General features: G+C 41.4%; 1 protein-coding gene across 2 annotated transcripts in view; it reads right to left on the minus strand.

Annotated features, from left to right (window-relative positions):
• The window catches only part of PTPRT (protein tyrosine phosphatase, receptor type T), a 585,877-nt gene that overhangs the window by 169,647 nt on the left and 400,499 nt on the right, over nucleotides 1-15,731 (minus strand). For both annotated transcript variants that reach the window (XM_023750890.1, XM_023750889.1), the window contains exon 11: nucleotides 5,141-5,177. In XM_023750890.1, coding sequence (XP_023606658.1) covers nucleotides 5,141-5,177 — 37 coding nt within the window. The remainder of the gene's footprint in view (nucleotides 1-5,140; nucleotides 5,178-15,731) is intronic.

Consider the following 15,731-nt stretch of genomic DNA (forward strand, 5'->3'; position numbering starts at 1 on the left):
AGAAATTTACATTCCACCTGAATAGATCTTGCTCAGCATTTTCTCACTCCCTGTCTCACTTCCCTCTTTCTCTTACAGATTTCTTCCAGGAGCCCTCCCTCAGAACCTCCCATGCACCAAATCCCTGCCTCAGGCTCTGCTGCAGGGCAGCTGTTTTAAGACTGCTCCCTTTCTTCTTCATCCGCTCTTTGATAAACTCCACTTCCCCACTAGGTTCCTCAAAGTCAAAGCTAATGACAGCAGACCCCAGCTCCCATCAATGGAAAAGACTGCCCCAAGGCTTCTGAGATGACCCTGGAGTTAACCCTTCTATTGACAAACACCAAACACACCCACCCCACAGTCCCTTAGCTGCGTCTTCAACTTAAGGTTCTGATCTGCCTCTGTAAATAAAAGTTGCCCCCGGTGACATGTGGATCCACCAGCTGGATCCTCTCTAAACACAGGGCACTTGGCTCTTCCTGTGGGGGCGGGGAAGAGGTGGGCCAGGAGGGTGGATCCCCTCACAGTTTGAGGTTTGAGTCAGCTGGCCTCCCAGATGCCACCCTTGTTCTGGGTACCACACAATCCCAGTGCTAGTGGAGAAGGCGTGGTGCTGGGACAGGGAGGCAAAGCCTCCTACACGGCTCCAGTCCCAAGGAGAGAGCCCGAGATGATGGTCCGGGGCATGCATGCCATGACTACATGGGGCAACTTCAGTCCCGATTCTCTTTGGAAGCACTGGTCACAATTATCTGTGAAAGCATTCATATAATGTCTGTGTCCACACTACTGAGCCTGCTGGGGACAGGAACCATGCCTGCCGGCTCACCACAAAATCCCAAGTTCTTTTCAATATGCCTGGCTCATGCATGCTGGAGTGAGCTGACTCCATGGAGGAAATAACAGTCATGGATAATAATAAAAAAAAAATTCCAAAATACTTTGCAGTAAATAAAACACTTTTAAGTTTATCATATTATCATATCAAAAAAACGGTGGGAGGTGTTGGCATGCTGGAGCTGGCTTGTACCAGTTGTCTAGAGCTGGTTGTTCAACAGTCAAGATTTCTTTCTTTTTTTTTTTTTTTTGCCAGCCAGTTGTTAAACCATTGGCAATGTGAAACTGGACCTGGAGGGGATATTTACACCTGAAGATCCACAAAGACAACAAATGAGGGCTTTTCTTTGACACAGAGCAGGTCTATCAGCAAACCACTGGCAGTAGGTATGTTCAAAAGGTTCTGTGAACGGGTAGATGGGGATCGCTTTACATGGGATGCGGCTGAGTTTCAGGGAGATCCAGGGAGACCCCCAGGCCTCTGAGCCTTGCTGCAGTGAGATGCTGACTCCAATGCCTTTACTCATTTCAGCAGGCGTTTTTCGAATGCCTACATGCGCCAGGAACTTCCTGCCGTGGCAACACCTGATTGGCAAATGAGTGGTTAACATGGAGGAGCTCCTTATCAGAGCTCCTCCCAAAGGGAAGTGCTGGTTCCTTCCCCAGGAAGCCCAGCCTGTTCAGACCCCAGACCATGATTGGATCAGCACCTGATGCTCCATCATCATGTCGTCATATCGGGTCTGGAGCAGGTCCTGCTGCTACAGACCGGGGTCCTCTGCCTGAGGCAGCCTCATCTCACTCACCTTTGAAGGGAGCAGCAGCCAAAGCTGGACCTCTAATGCCCCAGACCCTGGCAGGGCTGGTTCCTGCTCCTTGCACACCCTTGAAAGCTATGGGATCGCACTGTGGATGGCGAATAGTCAGAGGCTCCGGTGGGAACCACATGGACACGCCCCTAACTGCATGCTTCCTATTTGGAGTTGAACAGTGACTCCCCCCTAAATTCAAATGTTAAAGTCCTGACCCCCAGTACCTCAGAATGTGACCTTATTTGGTAACAGGGCCCTTGCAGATGTATTTAGATAGGATGAGGACATACTGGAGTCGGATGGGCCCAATTTCAATGACCAGTGTTCTTGTACGGAGAAATTTGAACACAGAGATGCACACAGGGAGAATGCCATGTGACGGTGAAGGCAGAGATTGGAGTGGTCCTTCTACAAGCCAAGGAACCCCAAAGATTGCCAGCAAACGACCAGAAGCCGGGGAGAAAGGCCTGGAGCTGATCCTGCCCTCACAGCCCTAAGGAGGAACCAACCCTGCCGCCTCTTGATGGCGGACTTCTAGTCTCCAGAACTGTGAGACAGTAAGTTTTGTTGTTTAAGCCACTCAATCTGTGTGCCTTTGGTACAACAGCCACAGAAAACCAATGCAGGTCCTTTTCTTGGCAACCCTCCAAACCGGGCAGCACTCCATTGGAGTGACACACAGTGACGGGACACGCAGACAAGGTGTGGCATCTCACAGAAGATGCGCGGAGCCTGGGGTCAGGTCAGCATGACCCTGCGTGTGTGTTCGGAGCTGTTCCGTTCGGAGTGGCAGCCCTCCAGTTCTGCGAGACTCACACGGCTAACCACACACACTGCCTGGTGTCACCACGGGCAGGGACAGGACACAGGCAGCTGCTTTCTCACCAGAGCCCTGGCCTTGAGCCTGCACAGAAGCTCACGCGCCAGGGGCTGGATGCTGCTGGCAGACACTTGAGGAAGGTGCCGTAATGCCAGAGGTGGAGGAGCCTGGAGGAAACAGATGGCCCGTGGAATCTGCCACTGGGACTTCCCATACTCCCGGCGCCTGAGGGATTCCCGGTATCGTATTTTCCTCTATTAAAAAGAATAGTGTTTTCAGCAAACCCACAAAGAGGGAAATTTGATGCAGGAAAGAGACAGGTTAGATATTGATTCCTAGCCTTCGATCCTGATACAGAGGCCCCATGGGAAGTGCATGGATTGAGATGGGGTTTGCCTTTAATCAACCAGGATGCTCCATTAGCAATGCCAGGCCCAGAGAGACACTAACCAAACGCAGGTTCCCTTCCCTTGTCTTTGCTCTGCAGTCAACAAGTGCCCTCTTATCTGATAGGTGCTGTGCGGTATCCCTCCCTGAGCCGTGGTGGAGTGCATTCTACATCATCCAGCTCCCTGCCCCATTCCCATGTGCTGCTGGAACCACACTCTCGGGGCCACAGTGATGGCCCTCAGTGAACTGGAAACCCCGGTGTGGCTGCTCAGAGCCACTCTGACTCCCGACTCCTCCAAACTCTGCCGGGGCATGGCCAGCTGGGCACATATCATTCATTCATGTGTTGCTATCCCTCCAGACCTTACAGGTGCACACATTCCAATAAGGATGACTGTGACCTATAGGTCAAACAGGAGGAGAAACCCTAAGGGTGCTGAGGAGAGGTGAGAGCTTTCTGCTGCAGTTCTATAAGGACCACTCAGTTCTCCCGCAGACCAGCAAGGTGGCTCGGCAGCAGCATGCCAGGGTGGGCCTCTGTGTGCGCACAGTGGGTCCTCAACGTCCCAGGAAGCATAGTGGTACGCACTCTCAGAGTCCCCATATATACCTACTGCTTGTCCAGTCACATGTTCCCAATTCTTAAGATATGATCCAACAAACTACTTGTTAGGTGGCCTATGTCTCAGAGGGTAGCCTTAGATGCCCACATACCCCATGGTGGGCAGAACGACCACATCAACACTCCCTTGTCTAGAAATCAAAGGCTAGAGGGGAAGCATGGAGCAGCGTCACAGGGACGGTTTCTACGTAAGTTGCTTCCCTCTCCTGGCTGCCTGTGTAAGCCGGACGCCACCAGGTGCCCTGCTTGCCGCCTAGAACTCTAGAGCTACCCAATGGATGGTGTCCCTCTTCCAGGTGATCTGTTTTCTTCAGGGGAAAAGTCTGCAAGGCTGTGATTTGTGTCACTTTTGCTTGCAGGCCATCAGTTCTCCTGGCCTCCTCACAAAGGGTATTTTATTTCTTTCTGTCTAGTAGCCTGAGTTCCCCAGAGGGAATAAGTTAGGGACATGCTGACCCCTCATGACTTCTGTGAAATCAGGAGGAGTTCTTGTTACAACGAGCCCTTAGTGCCCTGCCTTCTCCTTCCTCTCGCATCTTCTCTGTTCTGCCTACAAATTGATCTTATTTTCTTCAAGGTTGTAAAAGCTGTGTTTGGCTGGTCTTGGCACATGTTTGCCAAATAACCATAGATATTCTTTTCTTCTCTCTCCTCCTCCCTGCTGCCCTCCCTCCCCCTCTCTCTTTCTTTTAGTTTCTCTCTGTCTCAATCTGTCTCCCCTCCCCCATATATCTGTACATTTTCTCTATATGTGTGCATGTGTCTATATATTCATATGTATATATATAATATATAACATATATATTATATATATATATATATATGTAGATGGGTCATTGTTTTTATCTATACTTTATATATATGACTATATTTATACTTATATTTATAATGGTCATTTCCAAGGAAGCAACCTATAAAACTGTATATGCTGTCAATAAAAGCAAGGAACAAAATAGAACTGCCCGATTTTGGTGTGTTTATATGGGAAGGATAGCTGTTAAAAATAGCAATTCTATAACAAAAAGATAAACCTGATATCTAACCATTCAACCCTGTAATAGGTTAAATGATAACAAACTATTCATTGATTTTTTAAAAAGAGTAATAAACAGAAACATGTACCAATTGAAAGAGCCAGACAATTCAATTATAATTAGGAAAACAAAAAGTGATGAGCCTGAACAATGTTGCCTTAGTTTTTGGAGGAAGTGTTGAAAATGCCAACTACAAAACAAAGCCATATTTCTTTTCTCATTATTAAAGGCATCAACAGTAATCACCTCATTTTTGAAAGCCATGTGCCAATTGAATAAAGTATAAAACCCATAAGATAGGTTTAATAGACATGCTTAAAAATTTCAACATAAACAAAGATCTAAATTCAAGAATATATAGCAGAAGAATATTTGAGTAAATTTCTATTACCCACTGATTATTGTACCAGTTCATCCATCCGTTGATTCAACAAATATGTTCTGAGCTCTTGCTATGCTTTAGGCACTGTGTTATTAATATATACACAGTCAGGTATACATTAATGCCTAGATGCAAATGATTCCACTAAAAATAACAATTCTTTCTTGTTATTGTTGCCTAAACTCTCCCTGTGTGGCTAGAGGGAGGAATACTTAAGTGACTAATGAATGGCTGAAGACAGACAAGAACATGCCAACATACCTTTCGTAGCCAGACGAACACAGTTGATTTTGGTCTCCTGTGAACAACAAAAGTAAGGCTCTAGTTAATTAGTTGTGGGTTTGGTTTGCTATATAAAGAAAAATATATATATTTGCATATATATGCATTAATATGTATTTTTAATTATAATTTTAAATTTGTCCTTTCCATTTTCCCCCCATTGGAATCACTTTTTAATTCTGTTTCTTCATTTCTTTTCAGTCTAGGTACACACTTTGTTCCTTTCACTTCCTGGTTCACATCACCTCATAAACTTCTTCCCCAGACAAAACCACTGTATAAACATATCAGATATTGCCCACCAGAGAACAACTTTAACAACAACATTAAGTGGACACATGATGGCATGCTGTGTGCTTTATTTAGCTGCATGGGTTCCTGAGAGAACCCATGGGTTTGTAGATGGAACCAAGGGCATCCTTGGGAAACTTTGTTTTCTATATATATAAAAGCCTAAGTGACCATTACAACAGGATGACTGGCTGGTAGCTGTGAACCTCTATGCAGGAGCTGCCCCCTAGTGGTCAGTGCGCTCTCACAGCCAACCTCCCATGGTCCGCCAACCTCCAGCCAAGCTCCTGAGGTCCTTCCCCCAAGCTGGCTCTAATTGGCCCCAATTGGGACTGGGTGAAATGGCCCCGATCAGCCCCAATCGCTGGCCAGGCCAAGGGACCCCACCCGTGCACAAATTCGTGCACCGGGCCTCTAGTAGGTAAATAATGCATCTATATGCACAGACTGAAACAGACACGTGGCAATAGCCTGCCAATATGAATGTTTAAGATTCAAACTGAGAAGTTCATGTTCAAAAAGTCACTTTGGCCCTGAGATCTCTGGTAGACCGCAGTTTTCATAGATAATGTTGTATGTGTGTATTTATGTGGCAATAGAATCTTTGCAGAGTGAACTATCTAATCATTGTTGGCTGGTCCCCTGTGGACAGGATCCATAAATTTTTGGGGTTGCTGGGCATGAAGTTGAGTTACAGAAGATAATGAGCTTAGCCTATTTTATCAGGATCATCTCCCAGGAAGTCCTGGAACAATCTGAAAATTCCAGTTCACTAAGTTAAGCTCCCAGCAACAGTCTGAATGTAGTGAAGCAATAAAAATAAAAGACAAAGAATGCAATGTGTGTGTCTCAGGAACACAATGTTGCCTTGCTAATGCTTACTCATAGGAACAATTGCATTTTGAAGGCACTTGTGTTAGTTAGGATAGAAAAGGTTATGCAAATATAACAAAACCCATGAACTTCCGTGGCTAGAACCAGCAAAGGCTTATTTTCCACTCAAGTTACATGTCCAATGTAGGTGTGTGGCTGGGTCTGGGAGGGCAGTGTGGTGGTTTTGGGAGATTCTCATCATTGTAATCACTCGGAGACAAAGGCTGAGTGGCACCTGCACTTCAACACAAGGCTTCAGTGTTCACTGAGGCAGGAGAAGAGAAGGCTGAAGAGTCTTGATTTACATACAACACTTTGTATCAGAAACAACACTTTTGTTTTGACTCGGGTTTCCTTGGCTAGAACCAGTCACGTGTCCATGCCTAACTTTAGCGAGGTTACCGGAGTCACCCATGCACTCAGAAACAGAGAAGAAATGATAATGTCTACAGCAGAATCTATTTTATCTATGCACACTTCTGAATGCTAGAAATTGTTACTTCTATTAAACTCAGGTATGACTCCTCAATGGTCTTGATTCTGTTCCCTAAACCAGCGGTCGCCAACCAGTGGTCAGCAAACCACTGGTGGTCCGTGAGGTCCGAAAGGTTGGCGACCGCTGCCCTAAACCATAGACAGTCTGCTCTTGTTTGCATAGGAAAGATGTCTGTATATTGTAAGATGGCTTTCAGTTCATTAACATTCTTGTTCCTCAACAATTTCTCATATGATAAGAGTCTAAAGCCTTTGAATCATCCTAGCCACTCATCCTAGGACATCCTCCAGTTGTCCCTCTTAGTGAGAAAGGACTATAAAAGGAAGCAACAGTCTCCATGTGGTCTTGTCAACATATGATCACCTAGCTAGTGACTTTTTTTTCTATTTTCCTTACTTATACAGGGCTTCTATTAGCATAGCAACATCCTAATCATTGATGACAATAAATTTGCCAACAACCTGCAATTCTTCCTCCCCCTCCCCCAACCAAAATATATCTACCTGTGTCTACATCTACAGATGTGGTTGTATTTCTGAAATTCAAGTACAGTCACACACACTATTACCTTCCATCTTCCTTGACTCATCTGATTACTACAACCTATCACCATATTCTCCACTATCTGCAAGTTTTGGGGCCTAATTTTTCTCGAACTTCATCCAGATAACTAATTAAGTAGGAACCTGTAAAAGGCCAATGGTAGAGCTCTGTGGCATGCACTAGAATACTTCTTCCAGGTTGGCATTCATCTGTTCATCAGTATCGAACTAGTTACTCATCTCCCCAAGTGCTTTGTCACTCAGGTGTTAGTGCTACGTTTTCACACAAAATAACTTGGGAATAGGGTCAAATTTACTTCAGAGTCTGATTCCCTGTCTAATGTATTTCTCTAATCTATCAGCCCAAGAACTCTCTTAAAGAAAGAAGGTTGAATTGACATGACTTGTTCTTTGGAACAAGTGTTTTCTTTCCTCTCTGTTCTTATACTGAAAGTGTTCCTTTTAAAATAAATAATTGTTTTACTTTATAAAATGTAAAATGCAGATTTGTGAAAAGAATATGACACATTATGGTTTTAATATATGAAGTATTCATCTGAGGTGTTCATATGATATTTGAAGTATGCTATATTTCAAGAAAAAAATTTTTAATAAACACATTCAGAATATGGAAAAAAGGGAGAATGACTGATAAAAAGATAGAAATAGAGTAGAACTCTCTACATAGGATGCCAAAAAAGCTTATGTCACAAATGAGTTAAAACTTAAAAATGATGAAAAAGGTGATCAAACTAGTTTTTTTGTTGTTGTTTCCATGCTTGGAGAAAAAGAAAACTTCTTCACATCTTCTTGGCTTCCATTTTTGTTCTTTGGTTAAAAGGTCAGTGAACTGAAGCCTGAGATAGTTAAGCAAAGTACAACTGCAGAGAACTGAAGAAGATCGGCTAATCGTCATGTACCACAATGATCATCACTGAGAAGTTGAGTCTCATGGGGGAGGTGCTAAGAGGCCAGAGATGGTCAGCAGGACCTCCCACTTCATATTAAGACAAAGAAAAAAGATTTTGTAAATACTACATCAGAAAACTTGCCAATTCTGTGCATAACTGTTGAATATAGCTGTGGCAAGGGTTTGATGAGCCAACACTGTTGGGGGGAATTTGTAACTATGTATCTAGACTTTAAAGAGAATCAATTTAATCTCTTTACCTCTAAGAATCTATTCTCAGTGAGTCACCTTCAATGTAGAAGAACCTTTATATTCAAAGATGTTGGTTCTGGTGTTTTTATAAACGTGACAATGAAGAGCACCACATCTATCTAGCCCTACAGACATAATAAAGGAATTTGTGGCCTACCCACACAGTGGAGTATTACCAAGCTGTTAACAAAAATTATTATAGGGCTATGCAATTACATGGGATAGTACACATAAGGAAATTAATGAATAAAGAAAAGTACAATTTTTATGACAACAAGCAGGCAGACATAAGCATTGAAAAATAAGTTCTGAAGGAAATATATTATATCTTAAAAATTGCCGCACAATCAGTTTGAAGTATAACATGTTTGTAGATGGTTATAATGATCTTAAACACAATTGATAAATTCTCATAAATAAATGCACATTGATGGCCAGCAACTAGATCTAGGCCAGCAACTAGATCTAAACACCCAACACTGCCAGCATCTCAGAAGCTTATCCATGCTCTCCTGCGTCACTTTATCCTGCAAAGATGATCACTAATATATATCTTTAAACTTTAAAGATACAGTTTAAAGTGTGTTACATCAAAGGGAATCCTGAGTAGCTGCTATGGTTTATTCTACTTACTACCTTCTCTTCCCCACTAGGTCATTTGAGAGAACTTTCTAATTCTCATTAGCATCATCTTCCTTTCCACAGTTGATGCATGAAATTGGGCCAATTCCCAACACCACCTCCTCTACCACACATCTCTTAAAATCTGTTCTCTGTAATCTTGTCTCATAATCATGTCTGATTATGCTTAACTCTCCCTGGCTCTCACAAACATGACACTGACATGTACTCTTTCTTCCAAGTTCCTGACACTTTTAATTCCATAACCAATTTGTCTTTGTTGGTTAGACACGAGTACAGAATAACAAAGTCCTGAGTCACTCTCTTGACCTTCTGGGTTACTGAACTGTTAGCAAGCAAGTCTGGAACATGCTTGAAGTCTTGTATCCTACTGTATGGGAAGTCTGGCCAGTACGCACATGCCCAAAGTCCCCAATCAGTTCCAGAAATAGGAAATGAGTACTATTTTTTTGTGTGCTTTGATTGAGTAAGGCTTTGGAAAGAGGAGAAACATTTCATATTTTCTGTTCTATCTCCACAGTACAACACAGTTTCATTTCCCCATCATTTTTAAAAATTTATTGTTTCAACAATTAAAAAATATTTTTATTGATTTCAGAGAGAAAGGGAGAGGGAGAGATAGAAACATCAATGATGAAAGAGAATCATTGATTGGTTGCCTCCTTCATGCCCCACACTGGGGGGATCATGCTCATAACCTGGCCATGTGCCCTGGCCAGGAATTGAACCGTAACTTCTTGGTTCATAGGTCAACGCTCAATCACTAAGCCAGGACAGCCAGGCTTCCCCATAATTTTAACCTCACTCATACTGCCTTCCTATGCCAGACTTGCAAATCTGCACACTTACCTTATTTTTTCATAATGTGTCACACCTATACCCCCTTACTTACTCATAACCTCCATTTTGAGACTAGGCCCAGTCTGATCCATCCATCCATCCATCCATCCATCCATCCATCCATCCATCCATCCACACATCTATCTTCTGACTATTTACTGAAATTAGAGGATGTCTCTAACTAAGGGTCTTACAGTAGCTGTTATTTATTATCCAGAGGACTTAGGTTAAGTTTTATTGCCAACCTGATAAGAATCACTAGTTACCTGTGTAATACACACAATTCTTACTCTACTCTCCTACTTAATAGGAGTTAGCCCTAATCTCAGTTTCCAGTTACTCTAACTCATGCCTTTATCTTCCCTAAGACTGAGCTGCCCCAGTTAATATGGGAGTTAGCCCTGATCCCACAATCATTCTATAGTTTTCCAAATTACTTAAATCTATATAATTTTTATTTGTTAATTATACCTCCACTAGAGGCCTGATGCACAAAATTTGTGCAAGGGGCTTGGCCCTCACAGCTGTGGTGGCTTGCCTCGGTTCTCGCAGCCCCGGCTTCATCCAGAAGGTCATTTGGCTGTCTAGTCTAATTAGCATATTATGCTTTTATTATTATAGATAATGCTGGAAAAAATGCTGAGAAACTAGATAGGATAAAATTAAATAAAAAAAGAGAATATTAAAAGAATTGAAAAGTATAAGCACAAAGATAACTACTAGAACAAAAAATGCAAAACTTTCTAAATATCAAAAGAAGTTTTAAAATAAAAGAGTAAGACATCGTAGCATGTATTATGAAATAAGAATAGTAAATTATGATATACAGAACATATGACAGAGTTAGGACCAACTATATTAGTCATATCAACAAATGTGAATAGGCTTAACTCATATAATTAAGTGAAAAAAAATTCAAATTGTGTCATAAAGCAACACCTAACTTTCTGCTCTCTATAAAAGTCACACCTAAAATAAAGTAATTCAAAAAGGAGGCAACAATAAAGAAGTGAGAGAAACTATAAAAGGCAAATAAAAAAAAAGCAGCAGTAGTGATCCTGGTATCAAACAGAGTAAAATGCCATTTAAAACACATTAAACATAACAAAGGACACTTTTTCATGCTGAACCCACAATTAACAAGAAATATAACATCCATGAATATCTATGAACCAAAACTCACAAAAATCACCTTTAGGAAGTAGAAACTACAGGAGATGCAAGAGAAGAAGAAAACTACTGTCAGTATAATTAACATCAAGTGGCAAACAAATAGGCAAAGATATAGAAGAGCTATAATAAGTAAGCAGATCTGTGGATATGTATCAATTCCTACAGCCTGATAATAGAGGAAAAACTTCTTCTTATGAGCTTCTGAAACAGTCACAAAAATTGACCAAAGATGAGCTAATTAAGAAAGCATTGTAATGTCCCATGAAGCAGAAATATTGTAAGCGACATTCTACGATTATAATGTAATAAAATGAGAAATTATTAAGAATATGAAAGCCCGGCTGGTGTGGATCAGTGGTTGAGTGTTAACCTATGAACCAGGAGGTCACAGTTTGATTCCCAGTTAGGGTATATGCCCAGGTTGTGGGCTGGATCCTCGGTTGGGGGCTTGCAGAGAATCTGATTAATGATTGTCTCTCATCATTGATGTTTCTATTTCTCTCTCCCTCTCAGAAATCAATATAAATAAAAAAGAAATCCATTCTTATAATATAGCACATTAATAGATCAAAGGAGAAAATTATACTTCCTCTACTCATGCAAAACAGCATTGGACACAATTTTAACACCCATTCCTGATTTTAAACAAAACTCAAGAAAATAGGAATTGATGGATACTTTCATAACATGACAAGAATATATTTTAGTCCTAAAACCAGCATCTTATTTAGTGGGGATCTAGTCAAGGTGTAACCACTAAGATCAAGAACAAGAGTAGGGTGTCCTTTATGCCCACTCTCCCTTTATATTGCACTGGAAGGATTAATCAGTGCAGGTGGATAAGAGAAATCAATTAGAAGCATACACTCTGGAAAATGAACTCTCTGTTTGCAAATGATTTAACAGTATATCTGAAAACCCAACAAGAATTAATAATACAAGGTAGCAGGGTATAAAATTAATATACAAAGTGAACAGTATCCATACCATCAGTCAAAGGACATCATGGCAGCAAATCTCAACTTCAGTAGCAACAAAGATTAAATACTTGGTAACAAACTTGAAACCTATAGAAGAGAACTTTACAACACCCCTGAAAAATACAGATGTATACTTGAACAAACAGTACAAAAATATCCTCTGTTCTCAGCTAGGATAATTCAGCATCTTAAAGATGTCAGTTCACCCTAATTAATGTATAAATTTAATGCAATCCCAGTAAAATTAGTAATAGGCTTTTTATGGATATGGACAGGTTGACACTAAAGCTTATATGAAAGGTGAATATCCCATAACTATGAAATCATGAAAGGAAAATTGAGTTGGGGGGAACCGCCATATCAGATATTAAAGCACGGAGCCTCTAATTTCAACAGTGTGGTACTATTGAGGAAATAGGCAACAGGCTGGTGGAATAGAATGCAAAATTCAGAGGAAGACCCAAGAACACACAAAAACTTAAAATAGAAAAGTGGCATCTCAGATATTGGGGGTAAAGATGAACTTTTTAATAAATGTTGCTAGGAACTAAATAGACATTTGGGGAAAAAGATATTATTAGATACACACATTATATCATATACAACAATAAATACCAAACATCAGAAAATTAAATGTAAAAAAAATTTTAAACTTTTCAAGGTCTAGAAGCAAATATGTGTGAATTCCTTTATAACCTTGGCATATGAAAAGGCTTTTTCACTGTGACTCAAAGTCTGTATTCAATAAAGGGGGAAAAAATAAAACACTTGGTTCCATTTCTTTCTTTTTCTTTTTGGCATGTCAAAAACACTATAAGCAAAGTCTATAAAACTGCAACATATATCACAAAGAATTAATATCCCTGACACATAAATAGCTTTTAAAAATTAAGGAAGAAGAGGTAAAAATCGTGATAGAGAATTGGGCAAAAGACATACACAAGTAATTAAAGTTAAATAAAAAGTTTCCTAAATACATGAGATGTTGACTTCACTTTCAATAAGAGAAGGGGGATTATTACTATATTGAGATAAAATGTCTAGCCCAGCAGGCATGGCTTAGTGGTTGAGTGTCAACCTATGAACCAGGAGGTCATGGTTCGATTCCTGGTGAGGGTACATGCCTGGGTTGCAGGCTAGATCCCCAGTGTGGGGTGTGCAGGAGGCAGCCGATCAATGATTCTCTCTCTTTGATGTTTCTATCTGTCTCTACCTCTCCCTTCCTCCCTGAAATCAAATTAAAAATTGGCTTCTGTGTAACTTTGTCAAAAATTAAAGTTCGACCACAAACTGCGGGCGAGGTTGTGAAGAAACAATTAGTCTGAAACATTGCTAGAGGAAATGAAAATTGAGTCAACCCTTAAAACAGGGATTTAGAAATATCTATGAAGATTACTGATTTGTCAACCTTTTGATCCAACCATCCCTCTTCTAGGAATGTTCCCTGACATGCCTCCAACAATACAAAATACATATGTACACATTCCTTTATTGCAGAAATGTTTGCGATGGAGAAACAACCTATATGTCTACCTGTGAGAGTGACTGAATAAATTAAGATATATCTACATAATAGAATACTATGTAAGCTATAAAAAGTGAGAAAGACCTCTATGAACGAATAAAACATTGATTTCCAGGTATCTATAGTATGTTATCTTTTCTATAAGAAGGGGAAATATGCCAAAACTGGTTTGGCTCAGTGGATAGAGCGTCGGCCTGCAGACTGAAAGGTCCCGGGTTCGATTCCGGTCAAGGGCATGTACCTGGGTTGCGGGCACATCCCCAGTAGGAGATGTGCAGGAGGCAGCTAATCGATGTTTCTCTCTCATCGATATTTCTAACTCTCTATCTTTCTCCCTTCCTCTCTGTAAAAAATCAATAAAATATATTTAAAAAAAGAAGGGGAAATAAAACACACATGAATCTCTTAATTTTGTAAAAAAAGATATTAAAAAGTTACAGTGCCCTCATCTACAGAATAGTAGCAATACCTTCCACACATCTCTCTGGGTTGAACAAAATTTTGAGTGCACAAGTGCCTGAAAGTTGCAAAGACTACACATGAATAGCTATATTATTGTAATAAATATATATTAGGATCATTGACAAGATGATTTTTTCTGCTTTCAACAGAATAAATTCCAAGCTTTTTGCATGGCATGCAAGGCCTCCCCGCTTTGTCTGGTTTCTGTCTCTGTCCAGCCTTCTCTCTATATCCTGGAACCAACCCCACCCCTTCTTCCCAACCTTTGGGCCTCTGCCCAGTAGCAACCTTTGCAGGACATGCCATGCCCTGTTATCTGCCTGGGAAATACCCACTTATCTTTCAATATGCAGCTCAAATGTTACTGTTTCTATGAGACTTTTGCTAAGCATCCCTTCATCCCCTCCACCCTAAGCGTCCAGCTGCACACTGAGTATTCCACCAATGGGATTCCTGGTACAGTTTATTGTGCATATTTGCTTTCATAACTGTCTTCCCCACTGGACTTTGGGTTCCCTGAGAGCAGGAACTATATCTTATTTATCTGTGTATCCCCCCACAGACTCAGAGCAGAGCAAGCGCTTAATAAACGATTGGATTTTTATCATCGTCATCATTGTCATCATCATCGTTGTGCTCACTTCCCCACTCTGGACTTCAGTTTCTTTTTCTGCCATCAGAAGACAACTGCACAGTCTGTAAGCTCCCTTTCCAAACTACTTTTTATGCCTGCCATCCACAGCACCAGGACAGAGCAGGAGAACAGCTGAACAAATTAGCCCCTAATTGGGATGTCAGAAGTGCGGTTCTTCTGAACCTTGTGGAGAGAGGTTTAGACCTTGCACCAGGGACTGGTGACTCCCAGGTCTAAGCCAGCCTCAGTGAGAGCTGCCCTTCATGCCTCCCTGCACAGCTCCTCCCTGACCTCCATGATCCCTGCTCTCTGTGAGCATCCTTTGAGCTGTAATTACTAATTGATGTTTGTAAAGTCTTTGAAATTCTCAGGTGACAGATGTAATCAGAGGCCAATTTATTATGATAATTGCTATTAGTACAGCTCTTCATTATTTGTTGATGCTAATGGCAGGGCCAGCAGGTGTTTCAAGATTGAGAGGGGGATGGAGGCTGGCCACGTGTGGTGGGAGAGAGGGAAAAACATGGATGTGTCAGGGATTTGGAGTCTGTTAGGGACTCCCACTGGTTTCAGTCAAGTCAGATTCCACTTTGTGGGGTTATGACTCAGCAGGAAGCATGGCACTGAATGCACAGGACTGCCTGGCAGCATTTTTTATTTATTTTATTTTAAATATCTATTTGTATTGATTTCAGAGTGGAAGGGAGAAGGAGAGAGAGGCAGAAACATCAATGATGAGAGGGAATCATTGACCAGTTGCCTCTTGTGCTCCCCACACTGAGGATCAAGCCTGCAACCCAGGCGTGTGCTCTGACCGGAATAAAATCATGACAGCATTTTTACATGCACAGGTTCAAATCCAGCTTGGTTTCTTGTCCTGGAAATGAAGATACACATAACACTGATTTATACTTCTTGTTGGAGAATGCGTTTGAGACAAGGAAGGATGG

Source organism: Myotis lucifugus, unplaced genomic scaffold (assembly GCF_000147115.1).
Source record: "Myotis lucifugus unplaced genomic scaffold, Myoluc2.0 scaffold_16, whole genome shotgun sequence".
Lineage (NCBI taxonomy): Eukaryota > Metazoa > Chordata > Mammalia > Chiroptera > Vespertilionidae > Myotis > Myotis lucifugus.